At 45.6% G+C, this 24,574-nt stretch overlaps 2 protein-coding genes and 1 pseudogene across 2 annotated transcripts; 1 reads left to right on the top strand and 2 right to left on the bottom strand.

Moving 5' to 3' along the window:
* Positions 1-4,257: 4,257 nt before the first annotated feature.
* On the bottom strand, positions 4,258-16,280 carry LOC120709725 (protein argonaute 4B-like). Its single transcript, XM_039995387.1, has 11 exons — positions 16,114-16,280; positions 7,281-7,392; positions 6,977-7,185; positions 6,675-6,884; positions 6,419-6,552; positions 6,203-6,300; positions 5,985-6,082; positions 5,777-5,900; positions 5,106-5,135; positions 4,622-4,727; positions 4,258-4,301 (listed from the first exon to the last, which is right to left on the bottom strand). Exons 1-11 carry the CDS (start codon positions 16,278-16,280, stop codon positions 4,258-4,260), a joined length of 1,332 nt encoding a protein of 443 aa, XP_039851321.1.
* A 1,291-nt stretch (positions 16,281-17,571) lies between these two features.
* Positions 17,572-19,416, top strand: LOC120706570 (annotated as a pseudogene).
* Positions 19,417-19,687: 271 nt separating this feature from the next.
* On the bottom strand, positions 19,688-23,632 carry LOC120706569 (pentatricopeptide repeat-containing protein At1g80270, mitochondrial-like). The gene is made up of 3 exons (XM_039991255.1): positions 23,388-23,632; positions 21,977-22,514; positions 19,688-21,198 (listed from the first exon to the last, which is right to left on the bottom strand). The coding sequence occupies exons 1-3, from the start codon at positions 23,420-23,422 to the stop codon at positions 19,948-19,950; spliced, it is 1,824 nt and encodes a 607-aa protein (XP_039847189.1). The 5' UTR covers positions 23,423-23,632; the 3' UTR covers positions 19,688-19,947.
* Positions 23,633-24,574: the final 942 nt, after the last annotated feature.

Below are 24,574 nucleotides of genomic sequence, written 5' to 3'. Positions count from 1 at the left end.
CTCCTGCACAACCTGTCAGAGAAACAAAACAGAAGCTCTACACCCAGCCGGCTTGCTGCAACCCCTGGATGTGCCACATCAAGTATGGTCTGACATATCTATGGACTTCATCGAGAGACTCCCTAGTGTACATGGTAAAAGTGTGATCTTGACAGTGGTGGATAGGTTCTCTAAATTTGCCCATGTCATCGCACTTGGTCACCCATACACAGCAGTGTCTGTGGCAAGAACTTTATTCAACGACATTGTTCGTTTGCATGGGTTCCCACAGTCCATCGTCAGTGACCGCGACCCGATATTCACAGGACATGTTTGGCGTGACCTTTTCAAGCATGTAGGTGTCAAACTCAAAATGAGTACCGCATTCCATCCCCAAACTGATGGACAGTCAGAGGCTGTGAACAAAACAATTTCAATGTATCTCCGCTGCATCACGGGTGATCGCCCTCGAGCTTGGTTAGATTGGTTAACATGGGCTGAATATGTTTACAATACATCATATCACTCAGCACTGCGCACCTCTCCATTTCAAGTTGTATATGGCCGAGCTCCCCTAACCCTGCTGCCGTATTCGACAGCCACAGCCAAGACAGCAACAGTCGACACTCTACTGCAAGACCGCGATGCATTCATCGCTGATGTTCTGACCGTCTACTTCAGGCCCAAGAATATGCAAAGCGCCATTACGACGCTCATCACCGTCCTTTGGTTTTCAATGTTGACGACTGGGTGTGGCTACGCCTTCTTAATCGCCACACACGTTCACTAGAACCTGGAATGCACGGCAAGCTCGGTCCTCGTTACGCTGGCCCGTTCCAGATCACGGAACGCGTAGGTGAAGTGGCATATCGTCTCAGACTTTCATCGGGTGCACGTATCCACGATGTGTTCCATGTCGGAGTTCTCAAACCATTTCACGGCACGCCTCTAGCTACAACCCCGGCACTGCCACCGATCCAACACGGCCGCTTACTCCAGCAGCCAGAAAAGTGTTGTAGGATTTGGGGAATTCTTGCTGGGCACACTGCCACAGCCCATTCTCTCTTCTCTTTGTTCTATCACTTTACACAAAGGTCCTTACAATATCAAGAATTACATCCATACACCAACACTCCCCCTCAAGATGGACTAAAGATATTAAACATGCCCATCTTGTTACATGCTAACTCATTATCCTTAGGACCTAAACCCTTTGTGAGACAATCAGCAAGTTGATCGCTAGACTTAACATATTCTAGTCTCAGGGCCCCAGTGTCCATCTTTTCCTTGATGAAGAACCGATCAATCTCTACATGCTTCATCCGATCAAACTGGACTGGGTTATTTGCTATATTGATCGCTGCCACATTATCACAATGGAGTAACATAGTTTCATTCTTCAACACTCGAAGCTCCTTCAAAAGGCCCTTTAACCACATCATCTCACATAAAGCCAAGGTCATTGCCCTGTGTTCAGCTTCTGCAGTAGATCGTGACACCACTGCTTGCTTCTTTCTCCTCCATGAAACAAGATTACCACCCACAAACACACAATATCCAGATGTGGATCTTCGATCATCTCTACTGCTTGCCCAATCAGCATCACAGTATCCTTCTAGATTTAAGTGTTGGTTTGCTCTAAACCACAACCCCTTACCAGGGGTTCCCTTCAGATATCTTAGGATTTGATAAACAACCTCCATATGCCCAGTTCTAGGATCATGCATATATCTACTCACCACACTCACTGCATAGGCAATGTCAGGTCTTGTATGACAGAGGTATATCAATCGCCCGACTAGCCTTTGATATCTTTCTCGGTCCACAAGTTCACCTGAGTCAGCACACATTTGGTGATTTCTATCAATGGGTGAGCCACAGGGACGACACCCAAGCATTCCTGTTTCCGCCAATAGATCAAGGACATACTTTCTTTGGGAGAGAATGATTCCTTTTGATGATCTGGCAATCTCAATCCCAAGAAAGTACCTTAGTGGTCCAAGATCCTTTACCTCAAAGGCTCTGCCTAGCCTCTCTTTTAGTTTTTTTATCTCATCCACATCATCTCCAGTGATCACTATATCATCAACATAAACAACCAAGATAGTAATTCGAGACCCCTGATGTCTGTAGAAGATTGTGTGATCACCATTACATTGAGAGTACCCCATATCACACACTGCTCGCCTGAATCTGTCGAACCATGCACGTGGTGACTGCTTCAGGCCATAAAGTGACTTCTTGAGCTTGCACACCTTCCCAAGAGTATGTTCATTTGCAAAGCCAGGTGGAATTTCCATATATACCTCTTCTTGTAGATCACCATGAAGAAATGCATTCTTCACATCTAGCTGATGAAGTGGCCAACCGAAGTTGGCTGCACATGATATCAATGTCCTTACCGTGCCAATTTTTGCCACAGGTGCAAAAGTTTCATCATAGTCAATCCCATATGTTTGACTGTACCCTTTTGCAACCAATCTTGCTTTGTACCTATCCACCTTTCCTTCAGGAGTCTGCTTCACTGTGAACACCCACTTGCAATCAACCACCTTCTTGCCTTTTGGAAGATGAACAAGTTCCCATGTCTTATTCTTTTGGAGTGCAAGTAACTCTTCTTTCATTGCATCTTTCCACTTTGGATCCTGTTTCGCACACCTCCAGTCCTTCGGAATAGGCACTATCTGTAATGATGCAATGAAGGCTCTATATGCAGGAGAAACACTAGAGTATGAAACATACTTAGCAATGTCATGTTCATAGCCATAACGAGAAGGAGGTTTTCCAGCATTAACTCTAGGCTCTCTACTTTGTGCAAGAGGTAACTCTACATATTCAGGGGTGGGAGAAATGTTACCGGTTGGGGTTGGTAGGCTCGATGGAGAGGAGTCCGAGGAGTGATGTGGGACTGGAGCTTCAGCTTGTTCGGGTTGTGGTTGCTCCCTCTGTTTTTTTAGTCTTCCTTCGAAAATACACTATGGGTCGCTCCCCCGGCTTCCCATCCACATTCTCCCCAATGGGGCATGAGATTGTCCCAACCTCTATAGCTTCACCATTTTCCATCTCCTCCTGACCTTCAACACTTGGATTATCACGATCCCCACACATACCTCCTGAAGTCTCATCCACCTCCGCACCACCAGCAATCATACCCCCTGAAGCCTCACTGGCTAAACCTCCTGAACCACCATACTCACTTATCGGACACAGGATTGTCCCAACGACCACCTTCTCATGAGGCACAGCATCATTGTGCACACACCATTCTCATTCCCTTCCTCTCTACTGTCACTCTCAATGACTGAAGAGAACTCCTCCAAGAATGGATCAAGATCAACCTTCTTTGTGTAGTACGGTTCTTCCTCACGGAATGTTACATCCATACTCACAAACAGCCTTCTTCCAATGGGATCCCAACACTTGTATCCCTTCTGTGTAGATGAATAGCCAACAAAGATACACTTCACCGCTTGTGGTTCCAATTTTCCCACTGAAGGCATGTGGTCTCTGACGAAACAAACACAACCAAACACCTTATAAGGCACCTTGAACTCTCGTCGTCCCAACATGAACTTAGCAGGTGACTTCATGTCAAGTATCCTAGATGGCATACGATTGATAAGACAAACTGCTGTCATCACAGCCTCGCTCCAAAGGTATTTAGGCACATTCATCTGAAACATTAGAGACCTTGCAACCTCCAACAAATGTCGATTCTTTCTTTCAGCTACACCATTTTGGGGTGGTGTACCAAGACAAGTGGTTTGATGTATAATTCCTTGATCTGAAAGATATGATCTGAATTCATTATTCACATACTCTGTTCCATTGTCAGTCCGAATGACTCGAACTCTTGCATTAAACTGATTTGCCACCAAGTTATGAAAGTCTTGAAAGCACTGAAACACTTCATTTTTATGTTTAATCATATAGATCCAAGTCATACGAGTGTAACAATCAATAATGGTGACAAACGACTTAGCACCACTCACAGATGTAGCTGAACAGGGACCCCAAACATCTGAGTGTATTAGAATAAATGGTTCACAACTACGAAGGCTAATACTCGGATAGATAGATCTAGTATGTTTGCCAAGCTCACATGCATCACATACAAATTTACTTTTGTCCACTCCCTTAAACATAGCAGGATACAACCGACTTAAGCTTTCAAAAGAAACATGTCCTAACCGACCATAGAGTAGCAGAATCTCCTTCATACCTCCTTCAGTAGCTGCTGTCAATGCTGACTCCTCATGACTGATGAACCACAACCCATTACGCCTGACTCCAGTCCCAATACTTCTCCCAGTCCCCCTCTCCTAAAAGGTACAAGAGTTTTCATCAAATGTTACTGTGCACTTAAATTGATCGATAATTGAACTTACAGAAAGGAGATTGACTGGAAAAGATGGAACATGCAGGACTGATGGCAAACTAAGAGATGGTGTACACTCTATAGACCCTACACCATGAATTTATCGGGATGTGCCATCAGCAATTTGAACTGACTCGGAATGAGTGTATGAGTTGTATGTTTTAAAAGGACTAGACATACCAGTGACATGTTTGGATGCTCCTGAATCTATGACCCATTCTATGTGATGCCTACATGAGGATGCAAGTGCCTGTGCTTGAGTACCTCCCCCCATGTGGGCGTAGTTGGCAAAGTTACCGAAGTTGTTGGTGGTGTTTCCATCAGGTGGAGTGGAGCTCTCAGGAGATTGACCCTTCTGCCATTGTTCCCACTGTTTAACTTGTTCCCCAGTCAGAGTAAGAGTAGGAGTGTCTTCAGTGGTAGCTATATTGGCTCTAGGGCCACCACGGCCTCTACCTCGGCCTCCACCACGACTACCACGACCTCCTCCATAACTTCACGAGTGCTTCCACGGCCTCCACGAGATCCACCTCTACCACCATTGCCTCTAGGACTGGGACAATTGTAACTTAGGTGTCCCTTTTCCCCACAATTGTAGCACGCTCACGCCGGCCGCCAAGGATGGCGTCACGCCCTCGCCGCCGCCGGGAGCCGAGTCCCCGGCCGCCCATCCACCACGACTACAATCTCAGATGCTTGTACTCTGACACTTTTCCTTTAAACATTAAGCTGAACGATAATGACTGACCTCTATGGGTAAATATGTCGGACGCTTTGGCTTCCCCACCAGGGATTTTTTTACCGACCGTTGAGTACGAACCGCCGGCGCCCGGTTCCGGCTAACCGGTCCGGTTTGACCGGTTACCGGTAAAAATTGGTTAAACTCAAATTCGAATTCAAAACCCGCAGTTATACCGGTTTCGAACGGCTAACCGGCCGGTTAAACCGGTTTACCGGTCCGGTTTGACCGGTTACCGGTCGGTTTGAGTGGTAACGGTCGGTTTGAACGGTAACGGACCAAATTCAAATTTTTTTTCTTTTTTAGTTTAAATTCAAATGCCCGCAAAGTATACTAAATGAATGTTTGTATAATATGTTTTAGCCTAAATGAACCCTCCAACCCTTTTTTTACTACTTTTACATTGTATTTGTATACTTTTGTATGCACGTTTTTTTTTGTTTAAATTCAAATGCTCGCAAAGTATACTAAATGAACGAATATTTGAAAAAGTTTGACACCATTAGATTCGTCACAACTTGAAGTATTTTAAAGATTTTTTTGGGATTTTTCCATTTTTTGGAATTCAAATTTAAAATTTGAATTTGGCCCGGTTTCTAACCGCCCGGATCCGGAACCGGGCCGGGCCGGTTAGACCGGTAACCGCGGTAACGGGTCCGGTTCCGAACGGTTTTTTTAACCCTGTTCCCCACATTCAAGCAGGGGAAGCTAATTGAATCTTTCAGTTTTATACCCCAATGCTTCAGGTAGTAATCATAGACCGTAACTTGCACAGTATCACCATCTCTTTGCTTCAGAGGAAACCTGGATAGAGAATAGAAGACATTCGAAAACCCATGAGGTGGAATTGCTGCTGAAACATTGAAACCAAGAATATTTTAGTCTCACGTCTGTTCAAAACAAAACTTCTCACTGAAGCCAACAATCTTGAATTCAGAGTTCGTGTGAGTGGTTTTGATCCTCAAATTCTTCAATGTACGCTTTGCCTAAAAAAGTAGTCAATGATGGATGACATATGCAAATAAAAATAATGCAGTCAACTAGTCACTGTTTAGTACTAGCAATTATCGGGGCGAAACATCAGTATCGTCGAGGCCATAACTTACTTTGCCCCAGTCAATTCTGCGAGTATCGTTGATATACTGGCTAGACATTATAAAATTAGTCACAGGCCCGGGTTCCAGAATCACCGTTGTAGAAACATCTAGCACCAATTGAAAAAAAAACATGTGTAATGCACTATCACTATACTGCTTTTGCAATGATATTGATCACGAAGTAGTATCATGCAGAATTAAGCCTCTAGATTATTATAAACATACACATATTAAGTAAAAGCCCACTTTGAGTGAGTCGAAAGCTGGAATGAAATCCTGGACAAGGTACAACACCACCACCCAAATTGATGATCTTGGAGGGGCTGTGGAACAAGGATTGTCGAACTAGAAGGCAACCCCTGCAGACAAGTACAAGGATGGAGTGAAGCAAGGATCTTATAGTCATTTAAAAAATATTAATTTCTAATACGGTATTTTTGGAAATAAAATGACACTAGTTTTGACAAAAAGTATGGCTTACTGTCTTGCTGAGTGTTGCCTCAGTATGATATCAAGAACCTGAAGACCTTCCTGATAGTCATCAGATTCTTGGCTTCTTATAGCCTTGGTAATGGCACTCAATGGGACCTTTCCGGCAAAGGACAACTCCACTTTAAATGTCTTCACCCGCATCAGCCGCTTCATTCTTTTCATGTCACTTCCCTCTGGACTTCCATCTCCTCCAGGTGTCCTACATGGAACCAATATAAGTTGTGCAACCAAGAATATGTTAGTTCAAGATCATAAGAACATTAGAAAAAATTGTTGAGGCTGAATGATCACTTTGTAGATGAAGCATCCTCAACTACAACTGTAAACACATCCCTAACATTCTGAAGGGCGCCAATGGTGAACAGGCTCTTTTCACCGTCATAAGCAAGAAAGTTCAGATTCTCCAGATCCGAGGCATAGGTCTCCTGCAGCTTATCTATCACTTTTCTGCCTACACCTTTCTGAGCAACGGGTTGATCATCTTCGTACTTCAGATTCACCTGTGTGTGACAAATTGTAACAATTTGTTGCAAATTATCTGAGGAAATTTCGGGACCAAAAAGTTCACAAGATAGGATTGCTATCAGGTGGGTACATGGTAGCGGTAGAAGGTAATATCTCTGCTGTCGGTTGAGACTTTGAAGTGGTTTGTACGAAGCTTTATTGGACCTCCTTTTGTGCCATATCCAGGCCTGCAGATTGGGAGTCTGAGGAATTGGCGACTTGATCAGAACACCCTTGTCACTGCTAGACTCCATCTAAAGCCAAATGTATCTGCAAGGGAGAACAGAAAAGTAGCAACTAAAAACGACTCTAAATGGATATGAAATTAACTAGCCAGAGGGACTGCACTCATTTCAAGAGACAGCTTATGTATTGCATCATTTTTATCTATTTTGCGCATCTATTAGTATCAAAATAGTGCATTAAGATAAGGAACCTTGTTAGCAGTATGCAATTTTATACTGATCTAACCACAATATAACACAATCTTCGTGAAAAAGAGACAAGAGAAACAACATGTTTCCAATTATTTCTTTTGCGTTAGTTGCTCTAAGGTTGCCATCAGCAAGAAGACATGGAAATAGGCCTTTACAAAAGAATGTGCAAGTGAAACATTTACATGTGTTTGTATACTTTGAACTAGATCACAAATACTTGCAATAATTACTACATACAAGAAATGACTATAAACACTAAAAATAGTTAGGTATAAAGCCTGCTGCCATAACACATAGATATCAAGCACACAATCAGTTTTTATTAAGAAGCAGGACACAATCAGGGTTGAAGGAACCCTGGTTGTTGGGAATTAGTCCACAATTTACCGTCCGGCTCCGAAAAGATAAGGCGGCAACACTGTAGAAAATTAGGAAATTAACTAACACCGAGAGCTATGAAACCCTCCCAAATACAAAGGAACCAATTAGCCAAAGAAAACCATCAGACGGCAGTTTTCGAAAGTCAAAACTCAAGGAACAGAGTTTCCGTACGAATTCAGAGCCTAAACAGAGAGGGTTTTCCACTTCTAACTAGACTTCATTTAAAAAAAAACTAGAACATGCAGACCGGCACCTAATTGTCAGGGGAGGGTTTTTACGGGCACTGTAAAGATGATCACCGCCGATTCAATCAAAGGCACCAAAAGGATACGAAAGCAGCCAGCCCAAAATCGCCACCGGTTCACGAAACAATGCTCATCCCGAAGAAGAGGAAATGAAAAACGAAATAACCCAATCAACTTGCATAAGATTCGCGCCCTTCTCGAAAACCACGAGACGCATTCACGCACCGGCCAGCTCCGCCACTCGGTCCGCGCACCCAAAGCTCGCCGGAGACCCGTCGACGTCGAACCGGTGGTGAACGGCCCCGGAATGGCGAGGAAACCCGAGTCACTATCTAGGAACGCATGCAAGCAAGATGCAGCCTTACTACTCAGCAGCGAGAAGAAGAACAGCCTCCCTCCTCCTCCTCACCGGGAAGGAGGTCACAGAAAACCCTCTTCGTTCTTGAGTCCAGAAACCCTGTTTCTCTGTCCTGCTCCCACCTTCCCAAAATAAATACTCCCTCCGTTACAAATTATAAGACATCTCAAGAATCTTGGAGAGTTAAAACAATCTCAAGTTTGACCAAGATTATAAATAGAAATATAAATATTTATGATATCAAATTGATGTACTATGAAAATATAACTAATAAAGAAATCTAATGGTACTTAATTTATATAATAAATATCATTATTCTATTATATAAATTTGGTCAAACATTAAAATTTTTTGACTCTCCAAGATTGTTGGAATGTCTTATAATTTGGAAAAGAAGGAGTACAAGTCTAACATTTAGCACGCAAACCAATATTAAATATAAAATTACAAAAATGTCCTTTATCTTTTGTAATAATAGATGAGATATTAGTTGTCTTTTGTAAAAATCTTCCGAAAATATATTGTACTTTATGGTAGGTAGGTCAAAATTATAATTTTTATAAAATAAATTTTACACTTTGGAGTTGCAATTATCAGCAGCCAATCCCGTGCTGTCTCTTGATCTTCTTGCTTGGCTGCACTACTGCCCGCCGTTTCCATTCCGCGCTGCGCGGTGTGCTGAGATGCGGGCCCGGCAGGGAGTGCCGGCCCACACCGTGTCAGCCATGGGAAGACGATCGGACGTCCTTCCACCTTCCGGTACTACTCAACCTGCTATATGTTTGGAAACCAATTAAAATCACACCAGCTATTTTGTTATTAACACATCTTAAAAATCAAATCACTTCCACACATTTTGCTCTTCCACCGAAACCAACCTAAACTACTTGCTCTTTTCTTAAAACCAAACCAAAATAACACCAAACAATTTTATTAATAACACGCTTTAGAAACCAAACCAACTCCACCAGTGGCGGATCTAGGATTTTAACTCAGGGTATGCCGAACCATTACTCAGGGCCAGCTCTGGGGCAAATGCGGACAGTGCGACCGCGTCGGGCCTTTAAAAAAAATTGCTATGCTAAGAGCAACTCCAATATGTCCTCAATCAAGCCCTCTATCCTAAAGTCCCCTTGATATATTAAAGTCACACAACCGACAAGAGGAGAGGGATGCTCATGGTGGAGAATGGGAATCAGATGTGATCAAACTATGAAAGATATGTTCAAGGCGCTTGAACAAAGTATTTGGATTATTTTCGATTTGAATCTGGTGATCATATCTCCAAATCAGAAACCTAGCTGACATTACAACCATAGAAACATGCAAGATTTCGAGTATCTGTATCTTGTGTGGAAGACTGAAATTTGATAGAATAGATGCAATCTCAAATCCTAGCGATGATGATCAGATCATCACCGGCAACAATGCTCATCAGCAAGAGCCCACAGACTAAAGGACGTGTTGCGTTTTACTGATTTAGATAGCCTGCGATTGTATCGGGGGCTTGGATGAGTGCCAGCACACAATGGGAAGCTGTCAACTATGGAGATTGACTGTTCTGCATGGAAGGTTTGCTCTTTTACACAAACAGTTTAGACTAGGCATGATTTGCAGGGTATGCCATGGCCCAACTGGCATACCCTGTAGATCCGTCCCCTGAACTCCATCCACTTACTATTCCACCCAAACTACTTGTTTTTTTCTCCCCGTGCTACTCACCCTGATAATAATTTGGAAACCAACTAAGATCACACCAAACTATTTTATTATTAATACAATTCAGAAACCAAACCAACTCCACACACTTGCTATTCCACTCAAATCAACCCAAACTACTTGCTCTTTTCTTCCAATGCTAGTTCACCCTGCTAATGGTTTGGAAACCAAACTAAAAATCACACCAACTATTTTATTATTAACACACTTTAGAAACCCTAAATCCTAAACCCTTAACACACTTTAGAAACGGAACCAACTCCATCCACTTGCTATTCCACCCAAACCAAACCAAACTACTTGCTCTTTTCTCCCAAAATAAGCCAAACCAATAGTTTCAACCCAACCGGTGTCAAACTACTAGGTCGAATTCTCTCCAACTAGTTTTAAGATATTGCTTCCAATGTGGGGCCCATATATAAATCCGTACATACCGATCTACACAGAGTAGTTGACAGTCATTATGAGGCATCTCCAACAAATTTCACTCAGATTCGCAAAAATTTTAAGGTGTGAATGCGAGCTTTTAATTCACGGTGCAACTTTAGACGTGGGGCCCACATATAGATCTGACCACACCGATTTGCATGGGGACTGCATGTTAATTTTATTGCACCGATTTGCGCAAAGTTGCTAGCTGTCATTTTGATACATCAACATAAATTATGTCAAAATCGGTTTAAATTTTAAGACGTGAATGCGAGTTTTTAATTTTAGGGTCTAGCTTTCAACTTAGTCACATATATAGTCATAAATTATTCTTTTATTATTAAATCTTTTGAATTAGCCAAACCAGTATCAACCAAACTAGACTAGACCATTATAATTTAAAACCAAACCAAACCATTATATATCGCACCTCTATTATCCACCAAACCAATATAAACCAACTAAAAACTCAAACCATATAAACTGGTTCACAGTGGAGGACCCAAGACTTGAACCTAAGTTATGTCGGGCCAAGATATTTGAAGCAGAATTTTTTTAATTTTAATACAAAATTTTAACGTAATTACAGAATAATACTTCAGATCATAGAAATTTCAAAAATATATCACTATCGTCTACCCAGTGAACGAAATTTAAATTTCGTCTACCCACTGGACGAAATCTAGTAATTTCGTCTGTTCGGTAGACGAAATCTAATTTTCGTCTACCAGATAGACGAAATATATATTTGCATGACGAAATCTATATATTTTTGGACGAAATTTAGCCGACAAAAGTGGAGCATCTGTTCCTTTATCTGAACATATGCACAGCTACTCATCTCTTAACGATGACTCATAGGCTGCCTGTTTCTTTATCTGAACACGTGCACAGCTACTCATCTATGACTAGGCTGCTGTTCCTTTATCTGAACACGTGCACAGCTACTCATCGATGACTCATAGGCTGCCTGTTCCTTTATCTGGCCCCGTTTGGTTCCGTTGCGCTACTCGCGCTAAAAAAATTTTACATGCATGGAGTACTAAATGAAATTTATTTGTAAAATCTTTTCACAGATGGGTGTAACTTTTCGCGACGAATCTAATGACGTAATTAATTAATAATTGACTACAATAATGCTACAGTAACTGTGACACCCCGACCCAGGGCTTAATAGGATTAATAGGATATTCATACCAACAAGTTGCAACTTCTTTTCCGGAAGCCGGTCTCAAAAGAACTCCGAGGTTAAGCGTGCTTGGATCGGAGAAATTTAGAGATGGGTGACCGATCGGGAAGTTCTTCCCGGGTGCGCACGAGTGAGGACAAAGTGTGCAGAAAAGACTGGTGCACACGAGTGAGGACAAAGTGTGCAGAAAAGACTGGTGTTCGTCTGTGAGGACAATCTATATCCTAGAAAACAGCCAGATGTAAGCGGGCCCGGCCTCGGGGAGGCGGGACGTTACAGAATGGTATCAGAGTCGACTCTCGCGGTTTCACGGGCACGTACGGGCGTAAGTGCGGAGGCATGAGCACGGGCGCGTGGGGCGCAGATGCCACCGGCATGTGCACGGGCGCGTGGCGGGTCAGTGCACGGGCATCAGGGATGCGCCGTTGGCACTGGACGCACGGACGTGACACAGGGACCATTGGCACTGGACGCACGGACGTGGCACATGGGCTGCTGGCACTGGACGTACGGGACGTGGCCAAGAGCGGACGTTCCTGGCTTGGGATTGACCGACGAGGACGTCGGTCTCTTAAAGGGGTGAGCATGTGACACCCCGGCACAGGGCTTAATAGGATTAATAGGATACTCATACCAACAAGTTGCAACTTCTTTTTCGGAAGCCAGTCTCCAAAGAACTCCGAGGTTAAGCGTGCTTGGCCCGGAGAAATTTGGAGATGGGTGACCGACCGGGAAGTTCTTCCCGGGTGCGCACGAGTGAGGACAAAGTGTGCAGAAAAGACTGATGTTGGTCTGTGAGGACAGTCTATGTCCTAGAAAACAGCCAGATATAAGCGGGCCCGGCCTCGGGGAGGCGGGACGTTACAGTAACCAACCTCTAATCGTGCGGTCAAAGGCCTCATTAGATTCGTCTCGCGAAGTAGCGCAGAAGTTGTGGAGTTAGTTTTGTAAATTATTTTTATTTAGTACCCTTAATTATTGTTCAAAATTTGTGCTACGGGCCAAACCAAACGGGCCCTGAACACATGCACAACTACTCATCTCTTAAGCGCTGCTGCCTTATCCTTTATCTGAACACGTGCACAGCTACTCATCTCTTAACAATGACTCATAGAGGCTCGGAACAGCACCACAGAAGGCATGCAGCGAGCTAAGTGCCCAGTAGACCAGCAGGGAAATCATTGCATGGAAGCAAAAACAAGCGAATGATAGGCCCCATCATGCCTGCCCACACAGGCGCTCCACTGCCCCGCATGCAATTTTGTCGGCTAAATTTCGTCCGGTCATGGGACGAAATATAGATTTTGTCGGACGGACTAAAAATATAAAATTTGCCATGTAAATATATATTTCGTCTATCTGGTAGACAAAAATTAGATTTCGTCTACCGAACAGACGAAATTACTAGATTTCGTCCAGTGGGTAGACGAAATTTAAATTTCGTCCACTGGGTAGACAATAGTGATATATTTTTGAAATTTCTGTGATCTGAAGTATTATTCTGTAATTACGTTAAAAATTTGTATTAAAATTAAAAAAATTCATTTGAAGCAGGACTACAAAAGCAGTAGTACCGGAGCTGGCTATTAGCCGTTGATATCTAAAATAAAAAAATGCACAAAATCTAAGTAGTCCTAGAACTATTCCAAAACTGGTCCACCACTGTCGATTCACACCAAACCAGGTTGAAGTGCTACCGCGGTGTGGAGTGATTGGCCAGTGTTTTCAGCTGTAGCGTTTCTCAGTCGAAAGTGGAAACCCAAGCGACTGTTTGGCCGTGTTTGATTCACATCATGAAAAATTTTCCACAAAAAGACAAATGCATGAAGTACTGAGGAATGTTGAGTACTCTATCCTGCTTGTGATGAGTGAATTGTCAATCGTGCGGTGTAATCGTGCGCTTGGTCTTTGGATTGCAGGTACACGGGCGTCGAGTGTCGACGGGGAGCTGTCATGGAGGTGCTGTGGCCGATGGACCGTGCGGTGGACGGCGGTGAAGGGCAGCCGGGACCGGAGCTCGGACCGGGCGGTAACTGTGGCGTCCACTCCTGGATCGAGGGCGCAAGCAGCGACGGAAGGCGGGTTTCTTGGTTTGCGCCACAAAACCAAGGAGGCGGACGGCGGTTGAAGACGCCAAGTCGTGGAGGCACAGGCGTCGGTCTCGGGACTGACGGAGGCGACGGGCGTCGACGGCGTCTAGGGCCTCGCTGCAGGCGAGGAGGTGACGGGCATCGGGCGGCGTCTAGGGCCGTCAGGAGGCCGAGGCGGGAACGGCGTCTAGGGCCACGGCGTGGAGGCGGGAATCTTCCCGCGCGAGGAGTTTTGGCGGTTTTCTCAAAACCGGCCATCTACCCGGGTTTCGCGGACCTTCCAAAACTGCGGACCAGATCTTCATCAAGATGGCGGCATCGTGGAGAAGACTTCACTTCGAAGAAAGAACCTCAGCCGTCAGATGAGATCGTGTACAGGGGGTGCTGCAGGCCAACCGGTCTGACCGGTCCAGTGTATCGGTCTAACCGGTCCCGCGGGTATGAATACCCCTTCACTTGTGTTAGGTTAATTGCGGCTTTTGTAATCTGTTCGTGGACTCCTCTGTTCTCCAGGCCGCCGCCCCTACGTCTCCCTCCCCCTGTTCTTCTCTTTAGAGTAGGATTTGTTATGGATTTGTGAGACGTTGTATCGGATTTGATTGGAAAAGGAGGCCCCATCCTCCTTGTGCCCTCTGGGCTTTTGAATCAATCCAATCCCGTCCCTCTTGTGCTTTTTGTGATGGATTTTCGTTTCGATTTTGGTGCACTAGATTGCGACGGTTCGTAGAGCTCTTTGGAGTGATTCCCGTGCTTCTAGTCTCGTGCCAAACCCTCTAGAATCACCAGTGCTTCAGAATTGAAGTTCTTGAGCTTTTGAGAAAACCCCAATCCTTCTTGATCTCCCCTTGAATTCTCGAGTTTCTTTAATTTTTAGGTCGAGATCTCTTGGGGATATGTTCACGGGGTAGGGGCGAAGCTATCCCCCAAGTTTCATCGATTGTCGTGGTCGTTTGATCGAGATTCACAGTTTGAATCTAAGTTTTCGCGGGTTTTCTGGGTGCCACCGGTCAGACCGGTAGGCAAGACCGGTCAGACCGGTCTGCTAGCTTTTGCATAGCCGTGACCGGTCAGACCTGTCCTGGCAGATCAGTTCTGCAATTTTTCGATTCGCTTCTGAGTCTTTGCTCGCTCGTTCTGGGCCTTTTGTGTTGGTTTAGCTTTTCAATAGCTATTCCAAACCTTGGTCAGAACGCTTGAGGGTTTGGGTGATTTTGGGATATAGGCCGACGGGTTGAATTTCGAAAGAAATTTTGATCGGTTCCCATTCACCCCCCTCTGGTCGCCAGTTTCGGTCCCTCAATTACTAAACGAAGTTTATTTGCGAAACCTTTTTACGGATGAGTGTAACTTTTCGAGACGAATCCAATGAGCCTAATTAGTTATCAAAGCACCGAAAAGTTCTTATGAGAAAATTTTCAGAGCCAACCAAACACGGCCTTTTTTCTCAGGGCGGCAGCAGTTGATGGACAGACAACCAGGGTTCAGGCTTCGGAGACTTTTGGATTGGCAGCATTCCCATCCCGGTGATCATCACCAGAGTCGTACGTTTTCTTATTTTGGGATTGGGAAGCCAGAAATCTAGAAAATCAGCACAGCAGGAACATTTCAAAGTTGGACGAAGATAACAGTCATCAACCGACAATATCACAATAATAATCAACAAACACCCCAAAAAAAAAGTTGGCGAGAGGGGGTTCAGAGCGTGCGAACCCAAGTCCCACAGCAACACAACACAGCTTCTCTCTTCCTCGTACACGGATCCACTCATGTACGTGGGCTGCGCCGCCGGAGGATTCCTCCTCCGGCAACCGTCTTACCGCCCAACCGATCGATCGACCACGGCCGTTTTCGAGAGAATTCATGCTGTGCTGCCAGGCTCAGAGCCCCCAACGTCCGGTGATCTCTGAAACGGGTCAAGAAGGGTCAGCAGGAGGGGCCGACGGGTCCGGCGGTGGACGGCGCGAGGGCTCCGAGAGGCCTCAGGCTAACACCCGGGGCTCGATGGCCCCCGCCGGACAATCACCGGGGTCCGGCGTACCCCGCCAACTCTTTACCCTCCGAGGAAGCTGGAGTGACAGGCCCGCGCTCCCGGACCCGGCGGTGGGAGCCGGAGCGCGGGGAGATTTATCCGCCGCGAACCCCGCGCGAAACGGCGAGGTGGGACCAATTGAGCGAGGAGCACACTCGCTGCCGCCGTGCTGCGCGTGGCGGGCGAGCGCCCGAACGGGGATGGCTTCTTCCATTCCGGTTCCGGCCCGGCCCGCGGAGGATGCCCGCTGCGGCAGCGCGCCATGTACGAGCGGTTAGGTTAGCACGCCGCCGCCGCCTGGACTTTCCGTCGCACGGCGGCGCAGCAGCCGACGAGGCGACGGGCTCATCGAGAGGGGATGACATGGCTGGGAATTTTACGTTTACCAGCTGGACAAAGCGTGTTCTTGCACGGTGCGTGCACGGCGTGTTCTGGTTCGGTCAGAGGATGCGGTTGTTTGTTTTGCGCTGCCGGGTACCCGACCCAACTCCTGGTACGAATCCATGTGGCCTTCCACGATCCATATAGCTAGGTATGTGGTTAATGAATACAATTCTTACTTTTTGATAAGTCAAACAGTTTGAACTTTGACTAACATTATATAGAAAGTTAACGCAGAGAGCATGTAACCACATACTATAGAAAGTTACATGCTCTCCACGTTTCGAAATAATTGATTTAATATTTTTTTTCCCAAAACTCAATTCCAAATTTCTCATGCTAAGGACGATAATGAGCTAGCATGCCTTGTCAATTCGCTATAATCAAATACTGACGTGTCAGTGAAACACTCATTTCTACAATCAGATAATTGGGACCATACTGACGGTTGGCTGGTTAGTCTAATAAATTGCGTGGCACAACAATACGAGCCAGGCAGCCATGAACAACATTAGTATTAGTACGAGAAGAAGGGGGAAAAAATGGACTGTCGGGCATCATTTTGTTTGTTGATTAAAACACGATTACATGAAAGAAAAAGAAACAAGCATACATTTCAAGTTCGGAGGAGAAACGAGCTAGGGAAACAACTTTTGAATGATCGTCTACCAAAGGAAAAGAAAACCATTTCCCCTAATTTTGATTTCTTTTATCCAGTGATGAAAAATTTGCAAATCCCAATTATCCGGCCGGTTGATTGATCTCCGACTCCATGACGAACTCCGGTTATATCCAGCAGCGCAGTGGCTTTGACTTTGACCAGCAGCAGCCCTGCCGCCGCAGCAGGAGAAACTTGGCCCCCACGGCACCGGCACCATGCCGGGAGCCAAGCTTTGCCGGGTTGGGGGGCCCACGGGCCAGAGTCGACCAGGGAAGACGCGCCGAGAGTAGACGTGCCAGACCGAAACGAAACGTGGTGAAAGCGGAGACTTGGGGGCAACGAAACCGACTCCAACTCCAACTGCTAGCCTGCTGCTGCCCGCGGCCAGCTGAGCCCGGCGCGGCGGCGTATACGGTATAAGGATCCGCCTCCGAACACGCGATCCGCCGCAAGCAACCACCACCACCACCGTCTCCGCCCGCCCGCCCGCCCCTTCGCTAAACCCTACTCGCCGGCGAGAGAGAGAGAGCTCCGCGCTAGCTCGCGAGCCAACCCGGCCGACCGACAATGGCGTCCCGTAAGAAGGCTCCTCCTCTCCTCTGGTATGCGCGGTTTGATCTTATCAAATCGTGCCCTGCTGACTCCTGAAGATGATCCGCGCGCAGGCATCAAGTTCGAGAACTCGTGCGAGGTGGGCGTCTTCGCTAGGCTCACCAACGCCTACTGCCTCGTCCCGCCCGGCGCCTCCGAGGGCTTCTACAGGTTGGTCGTCGTCGGTCGCTGTCCCCCGGCCCCGCTGACGGGACAAGCAAGCTTATTATCGTTCTCGTTCGTGTGTTTGTTGCGGTTGCCAGCCAATCGCGCGTGCTCTGTTTCGCCTTCTGACCCTGGCGTGGCATGCAGTGTGCTCGAGGCCGAGCTCGCCGGCGGCGTCCCCGTGGTCAGGTGACTCAGGTCCTCCGTCGCCGGCACCAGGATCGTCGGGAGGCTCTGCGTCGGTGAGGACCTTGCTGTTTTTTTTTTTTTTCATTTGCTGGTGGCGTGGTGCTTGGCTAACGTGCTTTCACTGTATTTGCCCGGCCGTCAGGTAACAAGAGAGGGCTGCTTCTTCCGCATACCGCCACCGATCAAGGTATGGTAGTACCAACACTCTGATCTTGAGGATTATAATTGCAGATGTCCAAGACCGTTTCTGAATCGCACTGTCCATCTATCGTCAAATTCGATGAAGATCGTGCTGAAGTAGCAGTTCAGCAGTACCTGCTGTTTGGGGGACTTTAAGGGGGGAAAAACAGAGACGCGGAGAACAGAGCAAGCATTGCATTGCATCCTACCAGCTTCCTAGTTTACTGAAACCATGATTTGACATGCCGCCATCTGTTTTTCTCGTGTTCACAGAGGTCCAGCACCTGAGGAACAGCCTGCCCGACGAAGTGGTGGTCAAGTGCGTCGACGAGCGCCTCTCCGCCCTGGGAAACTGCATCGCCTGCAACGACTACGTCGCGCTCACGCACCCTGACCTGGACAAGGCAAGCGAGCCCCTCTTCCACTTGGGAAATCTGAATGACCGATGGGCTCAGCTCTTTGCCTGACTAATTTTTGTGCGGCACAGGAAACTGAGGAGGTCATTTCAGATGTTCTTGGGGTGGAAGTGTTCAGGCAAACGATCGCAGGGAACATCCTGGTTGGGAGCTACTGCACCTTCACCAACAAAGGAGGCCTGGTAATAAACCCGTCGAAACTAGCTTATTCCCACATCGGACGGCACTGCGAGCAGAGCTGAAACTGCTTGCTGATCGCTAACCCCTGCTCCTGGAACCTGCTAATCATGGCAGGTTCACCCGCAGACTTCGGTGGAGGACCTGGACGAGCTCGCAACGCTGCTGCAGGTGCCCCTGGTCGCCGGCACCGTCAACAGGGGCAGCGACGTCATCTCCGCCGGCATCACCGCCAACGACTGGACGGCGTTCTGCGGCTCCGACACCACGGCCACAGAGGTCTCGGTGGTCGAGAGCGTGTTCAGGCTCGGGGATCCCCGCCCTGGCGCGCTGGGTTCGGACGTCAAGAGCTCCATGGTTCAGGATTTCTTCAGAAGTTGAGCTAGGGCGTTGAGTGCCAAAGGTGAAGGCAGTAGGTTCGGTAAAGATTTTGCTTTTGGGGGCGTGGTTCGGTAAAGATTTTGCTTCTGGGGGCGTCAACCGTGTTAGCCAGATTACCAGCATTAACGTTGCTGCTGTATCCTACATACTATTTGTACCATGACAAACCTATCAAGATTATAAATGTTTTCTGCCCCATTGTCATGTTAGCATTCTCTCTTGGTTGAAACTTGATTGAAACTTGAAACAGTACGGTTCACACTTCACAGTAGCACCACTACTGCCGTAGCTTGGAGTTTCAAATAGATTCTACATTGGACTCAGGTAAACGAGCAGTGTCAAAATAACTGTGCGCTTGAGTGTATTATCACGTTACAAATCGGCTCAAGCTTACAGAAGCCACCGGCTAACCTCAGCTTAAGCACTAAGCAGGACACGGATTTGGAATTTTGACAAGCAAATAATGTGCACAGGCTCATCTTGGTTGCTAGTGGATAAGCAAAAAGCACAAAAATATATGAAGGGTTAACTCGCCACACAAAAAGGATTCTAAGGCACTGAATCCAATTTCTATATGACTCAAAAGTTCAGTAAAGCATCATGGGAGTCCGAATGCAAACAAACACTAGTAGTTCATTACAAGACTAAGACGTTATTATCACACCATATACTTTAGCAGAATGCCAAAAGCAGCACATGCATTGCATGGCGACATGATGGATCTCACACTAGCCCCAAGCTTAATCCAGCAAGTCAGATATGGATTTCTTCTTGGCGAATGGATCAGTAGCAGTAATCAAAGTTGCCACAACATTGTTGGGGAAAATGTTGTCAGCCTTCATCCTCTCTCTGAACCCATAAGCTGGGGCCTTTGCATTTAGATATGCCTGGAGCAGCAACTGGTACTGCTTGACCCTCCCAGAGTAGCCAATCTGCCGCAGCCTGTTGAACACTCTCTCTGAGTTGTGGATGTCTCCTTTCTTCGAGTAACTATCAAGCAGCATCAGGTATGTGGTGTACTGAGGCCTGATCCTATTCTTCAGAGATAACTTGTGCAACAGGGACTCAGCTTTCTCCACTTCTCCTGCGTCGACATATAGCTTCACAAGCGAATCCAAAGTTGTGTTTCCAAATTTAACATTGTTCTCATCCATCCGCTTTAACAACTCCTTGCCCTTGTCAAGGAGATTCTGATTGGCATACATCCTTAGCATAGCATTGTAGTATTTGGAAGAGAGTGTTTTCCATCTCACAAACATATCCTCAAAAACTTTCTCTGCCTTTTCAACATTACCAAGCCTACCAAAGGCCTCTATAGCAGAAAGACACTCCTCTAGCCTAGGATTATCCTTGCAGACATTCCAAATCCTTTCCACATCATGATTCTTGCCAAGAAAACCATATAAAGGTAACAGAATCTTGCAAGCAGCACGATTTGTGTTGATATCATCACCTTCCATTGACTCCAAAAGCGCCTCTGCTTTCTCTCGCTGGCCATCAAAAATGTAGTGCCTTGCAATTGTAGCTTGAAACATAAGATCTGGCTCAATACCTTCTGTTTCCATTTGTTCAACAACCTTTTCCATACCTTCTATATCTCTAGCCGATCCCTTGGCGTCTATAAGGAGCTTGTAAGAAAAGAGAGATGGTTTCACATTCTCCTTCTCCATCATGGCGAGAACATCAGCAATCTTCTTCTTGTCAACCCTTTTGTAAAGGAGCACAAGCTGGTTGAAAGAAAATACTGTAATTGGCAATCCAAGATCCTTCATCTTATTGAAGACTTGCTCTGCTTTGTTGACATTTGATTCATGAACACAATTGGCCAATAGTGTTCTGTACACTATCTCACCCCTATGAGGTGCAGGAATTTTTTCAATATATTGTTCTGCTTTGTGAAGACCATAAACCTTAGCCATCAAATCAACGCATGAAGCGTAATCACGCTCTCCAAATTCGAACAGTTTGGATTGTTCAACCCATTCCAAGAGCTGCAGAAAAATGGTGAAAATTATTTCACAAGTCGAACAGCACAAAAACAAAGATAAGCAATCACCTTGAAACAACTTTTTTTATCGAGTGACCATTTCAATTGTAATTAATAAAAATGGGCTTCCTATATGTATTTTGGAAAGTGATGGTGCCATGTGCAATAATGCATTAACCATGAAGGCTGTTATCATTATTTTTTAAGCCAACTATAAATGTGCATGTGCACCTAGATCACCAGTTGCATACATAGGATAAACGTGCTTCACTCATAAACGTAAAAAAGTAGTGCCAAGAAAGACTCAAGGAAATGATAGTTAGAAAAAATGAATCAAATGAGCAAAGCTATGCTGAGCAGAACACGACAAATAGCCTTTAGCAAGAAACAAAACAAAAGCTCCAAAACATTATTTAGAAATATACAGGTACAGCAGCAAGAATGCAGTTTGCATATCATTCATATGAAATGGGATTACCATGCTATGCTTTCATAAGGCAACTTTTTTTTCCAACCCCATCCAAAGGTCTTAACAATATTTGCACTCTTCTACATGTCTCCTTTTATATGCTTATGAAATAAGTACAGAAGAAAAATATACATGTCCCATTGAGACTGCAGATAGGTTTCAGCACTAGTTGTGGGTGGTAAATACTATTTTTCCTTTAAGAAGCTATTGTAAGTCAATGAGCAAAGCATATTATCCGCTTGACATATTATCCAACACAGTCAAAGTTTGCAACCTAATTAATATAGAGCCTTCTCCACAGTAAGTAAAATACCCGCAAGGCTTTGTCGAACCACCTCCGCTTTCGAAGGCTAAGAAGAACGAAATAGAGTTCAGCCCTATCAAGTGTATTGCCATCATTAGCCCATTTTTCAACTGCTTTAGTGACTTCATGCCTCGGAGCTTCAATCAAAACTTTAAGGAGGATGGAGCCCCTCTTCTCAGATTTTGCATCAGCATCCACATCAGGCAAGCCAACTTCATCAGTAGCATCCTCATCAGAACTATCTTCAGATGTCAACCCAGCATCCTTTGTATCAGCTTCTGGTGGGACCTCCAGATCAGAAAACCCATCCTCCAAAGCATCATCTTTGTTGCCAGAATTTGCACCTGCCTGAGAGGAGAAACTCCTACTCAAAGTGAAATGGCTTGAAGAAAATGACAACAGGAAGGCTGGCAACTTTGGGTTACGACGGCAGCAAGCTTTCTGACAATTACCCTCATGATGCTCCTCTACATCCTTTGCATCTGCATTTAGCAGAACCTCAAGACTAGCGCAACCACGGGCACTCACAACTTGTTGGGCACGGATCCTAAATCAGCAGCAAACAGATAGGAAAGCCAAATATCAGAATAACTATATGTGAGCAGCAAACAATTAGCTGAGCCAAATACGAGAATAAACTGTATGTGCAACATGGAACACTAGAAGGCATGATCCTGAGGCTTTCAAGTGCAGATTGAATAAGCACACCGGCTTCTAAGACAACCAGTCATGTGCAACATGGAACACTAGAAGACATGATCCTGAGGCTTCAAATGCAAATTGAATATGTACACCGGCTTCAACATCAAACACGAACAAGGAATTGAACAATACTCACTCCCCATAGCCTAATCTCATATCTCAAAGCATATAAACAAACTAGAGTATGTCATGACAGATGCGGAAATCACCCTTAAATCCTCACATTTACATGGAATAGCATACCCTTAGACAGGCACAGAAACACAATGCGCCCAAACAAAGCGTCGAGTGATACTAACAAGGCAACAATCACTACTTGGCAATGAGCAAATCGGAAAAGATGTGAACTTTATCCCCCAAATAAGCCTATGCCCGCCTGTTCCAAGCAGTCGCGACTAGTCCCTGTGTGGGTAAACCCACCCCTTCGCAATACGCATGAATTGGGATTGAAAATGAAATATTTTCCCCGTTAATCCCTCCAAATTCGCATGGATTGGACGGGGATTAGCAAGTATCCAAACGAAGCATAACAGGGGGGTCGCACATTTCCGCACGCGGGCGGAGGCAAAAGACGAGGAGATGGATCCGCTCGGCGGCGCGACACGGGGGGGGGGGGGGGGGGGGGCATCACGAACTAGGAGCCGCTACGCGGATCAAACATGCCGCCAGAACGACGGGTGCAGCGCGCATCAGGGGCGGCTGGGGAGGGGATCCCTACCTGAGGGGGTTGCCGGCGCGGCGGAGGGCCCACATGGCGTCGCTGCGGGAGGGTTCAGGGTGGCGGCGGGCGAGGGGATGTGGACGAGGGCGGCGAGGAATCGAGGGAGAGGGGATAGGGGAGGGGGAGGGAGAAGGCGGCTAAAACCCCTGGCGGGGCGGCTGGCTTTTGGGGCGAATGGGGAGGAGCCCTAAAACCCTAGCGCGGCGCGCGGAGCGGAGGCGCCGGCGCCGCGATGCGATGCGGTTTCGAGGACGGCCACGGCCTCTGCGGGGTTTTTTTTAGATATTTTCTGCCAGGGCAACGGGAGCTGCGAGCACACGAGGAAGTGTACACGGGAATGGCTTGTTGCCCAAAGCTCAGGTGGGTGACAAGATGGGAAAGAATTAGTTATTAGTATTATAAAAAAAATGAGAAAGGATTAATTCGATCATTATCCAAGCAATGGTATATTTTTTCCATTTTTATTATGCAGTTAGGAACTGTTTAGCTTGTTAATATAGGGTCATCAGCCATGGTTGTATAAATATTTCTATCTATTTGGATAAGTGTATTATATGTAAAAAAGCAGATAGCATCCATTCTGATTTTAGAGAAAATATTATTAAATGTTGACCACTCACCCCAGCACGTCTTTCTATTTTTTGCAATATATAAAATCAAGTGCTGGTTGAGCTATAAAACATGTTATAGTAATCCTTTTAAACATCATTGGGTGTTCTTTCAATGCATATGTGCTTAATGATATGCATTAGTTTAGCACTATTATCCGGTTAGGTATTGCCTAATCTTAGATTTCTTGTAATAGTCATGCATATATATTTGCACTCACACTCAAAACATTGTTGCTATTCTACGCAAATAAAAAACATGGTTGCAATTCACATAAAAATAGGGTACAGTTAATTGGATGGACCACCACTCATAGTAGCTTAAATGACTAGGTTCTATTCAAATGATAGAATTTGGTGTGTGTGTGTGTGTGTGTGTGTGTGTAACTATATAAATTTTAGCATTGTGAGCTTGTGCTACAATATTTCCATTTAACAATGACACGTAAGAAAAAATGTGGTATTTTTTCATCTCCCTAACTCGTACGTTGTAGTCGAATTTATTTTGGCTCTACCATGATAGTTCCACTTTCCATTTGAAAATTGCCCACTCATCATGGACTATATAACTCTTTT

Source organism: Panicum virgatum, chromosome 5K, assembly GCF_016808335.1.
Source record: "Panicum virgatum strain AP13 chromosome 5K, P.virgatum_v5, whole genome shotgun sequence".
NCBI classification, from domain to species: Eukaryota; Viridiplantae; Streptophyta; class Magnoliopsida; order Poales; family Poaceae; genus Panicum; species Panicum virgatum.
The sequence above is the reverse complement of the archived record's forward strand: the minus strand, read 5'-3'. Positions and strand labels throughout refer to the sequence as shown.

Excerpts from the sequence above, each read along its gene's own strand:
- LOC120709725 (XM_039995387.1), bottom strand. The coding sequence starts at position 16,280 with ATGGAAGAAGCCATCCCCGTTCGGGCGCTCGCCCGCCACGCGCAGCAC. Across the intron at positions 6,301-6,418 it reads TGGGCTTTTACTTAATATGT|ATGTTTCTACAACGGTGATT; the intron begins GTATGTTTATAA and ends AATTGGTGCTAG. Across the intron at positions 4,302-4,621 it reads CTACGCCCACATGGGGGGAG|GAGAGGGGGACTGGGAGAAG; the intron begins GTACTCAAGCAC and ends TGTACCTTTTAG.
- LOC120706569 (XM_039991255.1), bottom strand. The coding sequence starts at position 23,422 with ATGTGGGCCCTCCGCCGCGCCGGCAACCCCCTCAG. Across the intron at positions 22,515-23,387 it reads CGCGCCGGCAACCCCCTCAG|GATCCGTGCCCAACAAGTTG; the intron begins GTAGGGATCCCC and ends CTGCTGATTTAG. Across the intron at positions 21,199-21,976 it reads GGTTCGACAAAGCCTTGCGG|CTCTTGGAATGGGTTGAACA; the intron begins GTATTTTACTTA and ends ATTTTTCTGCAG.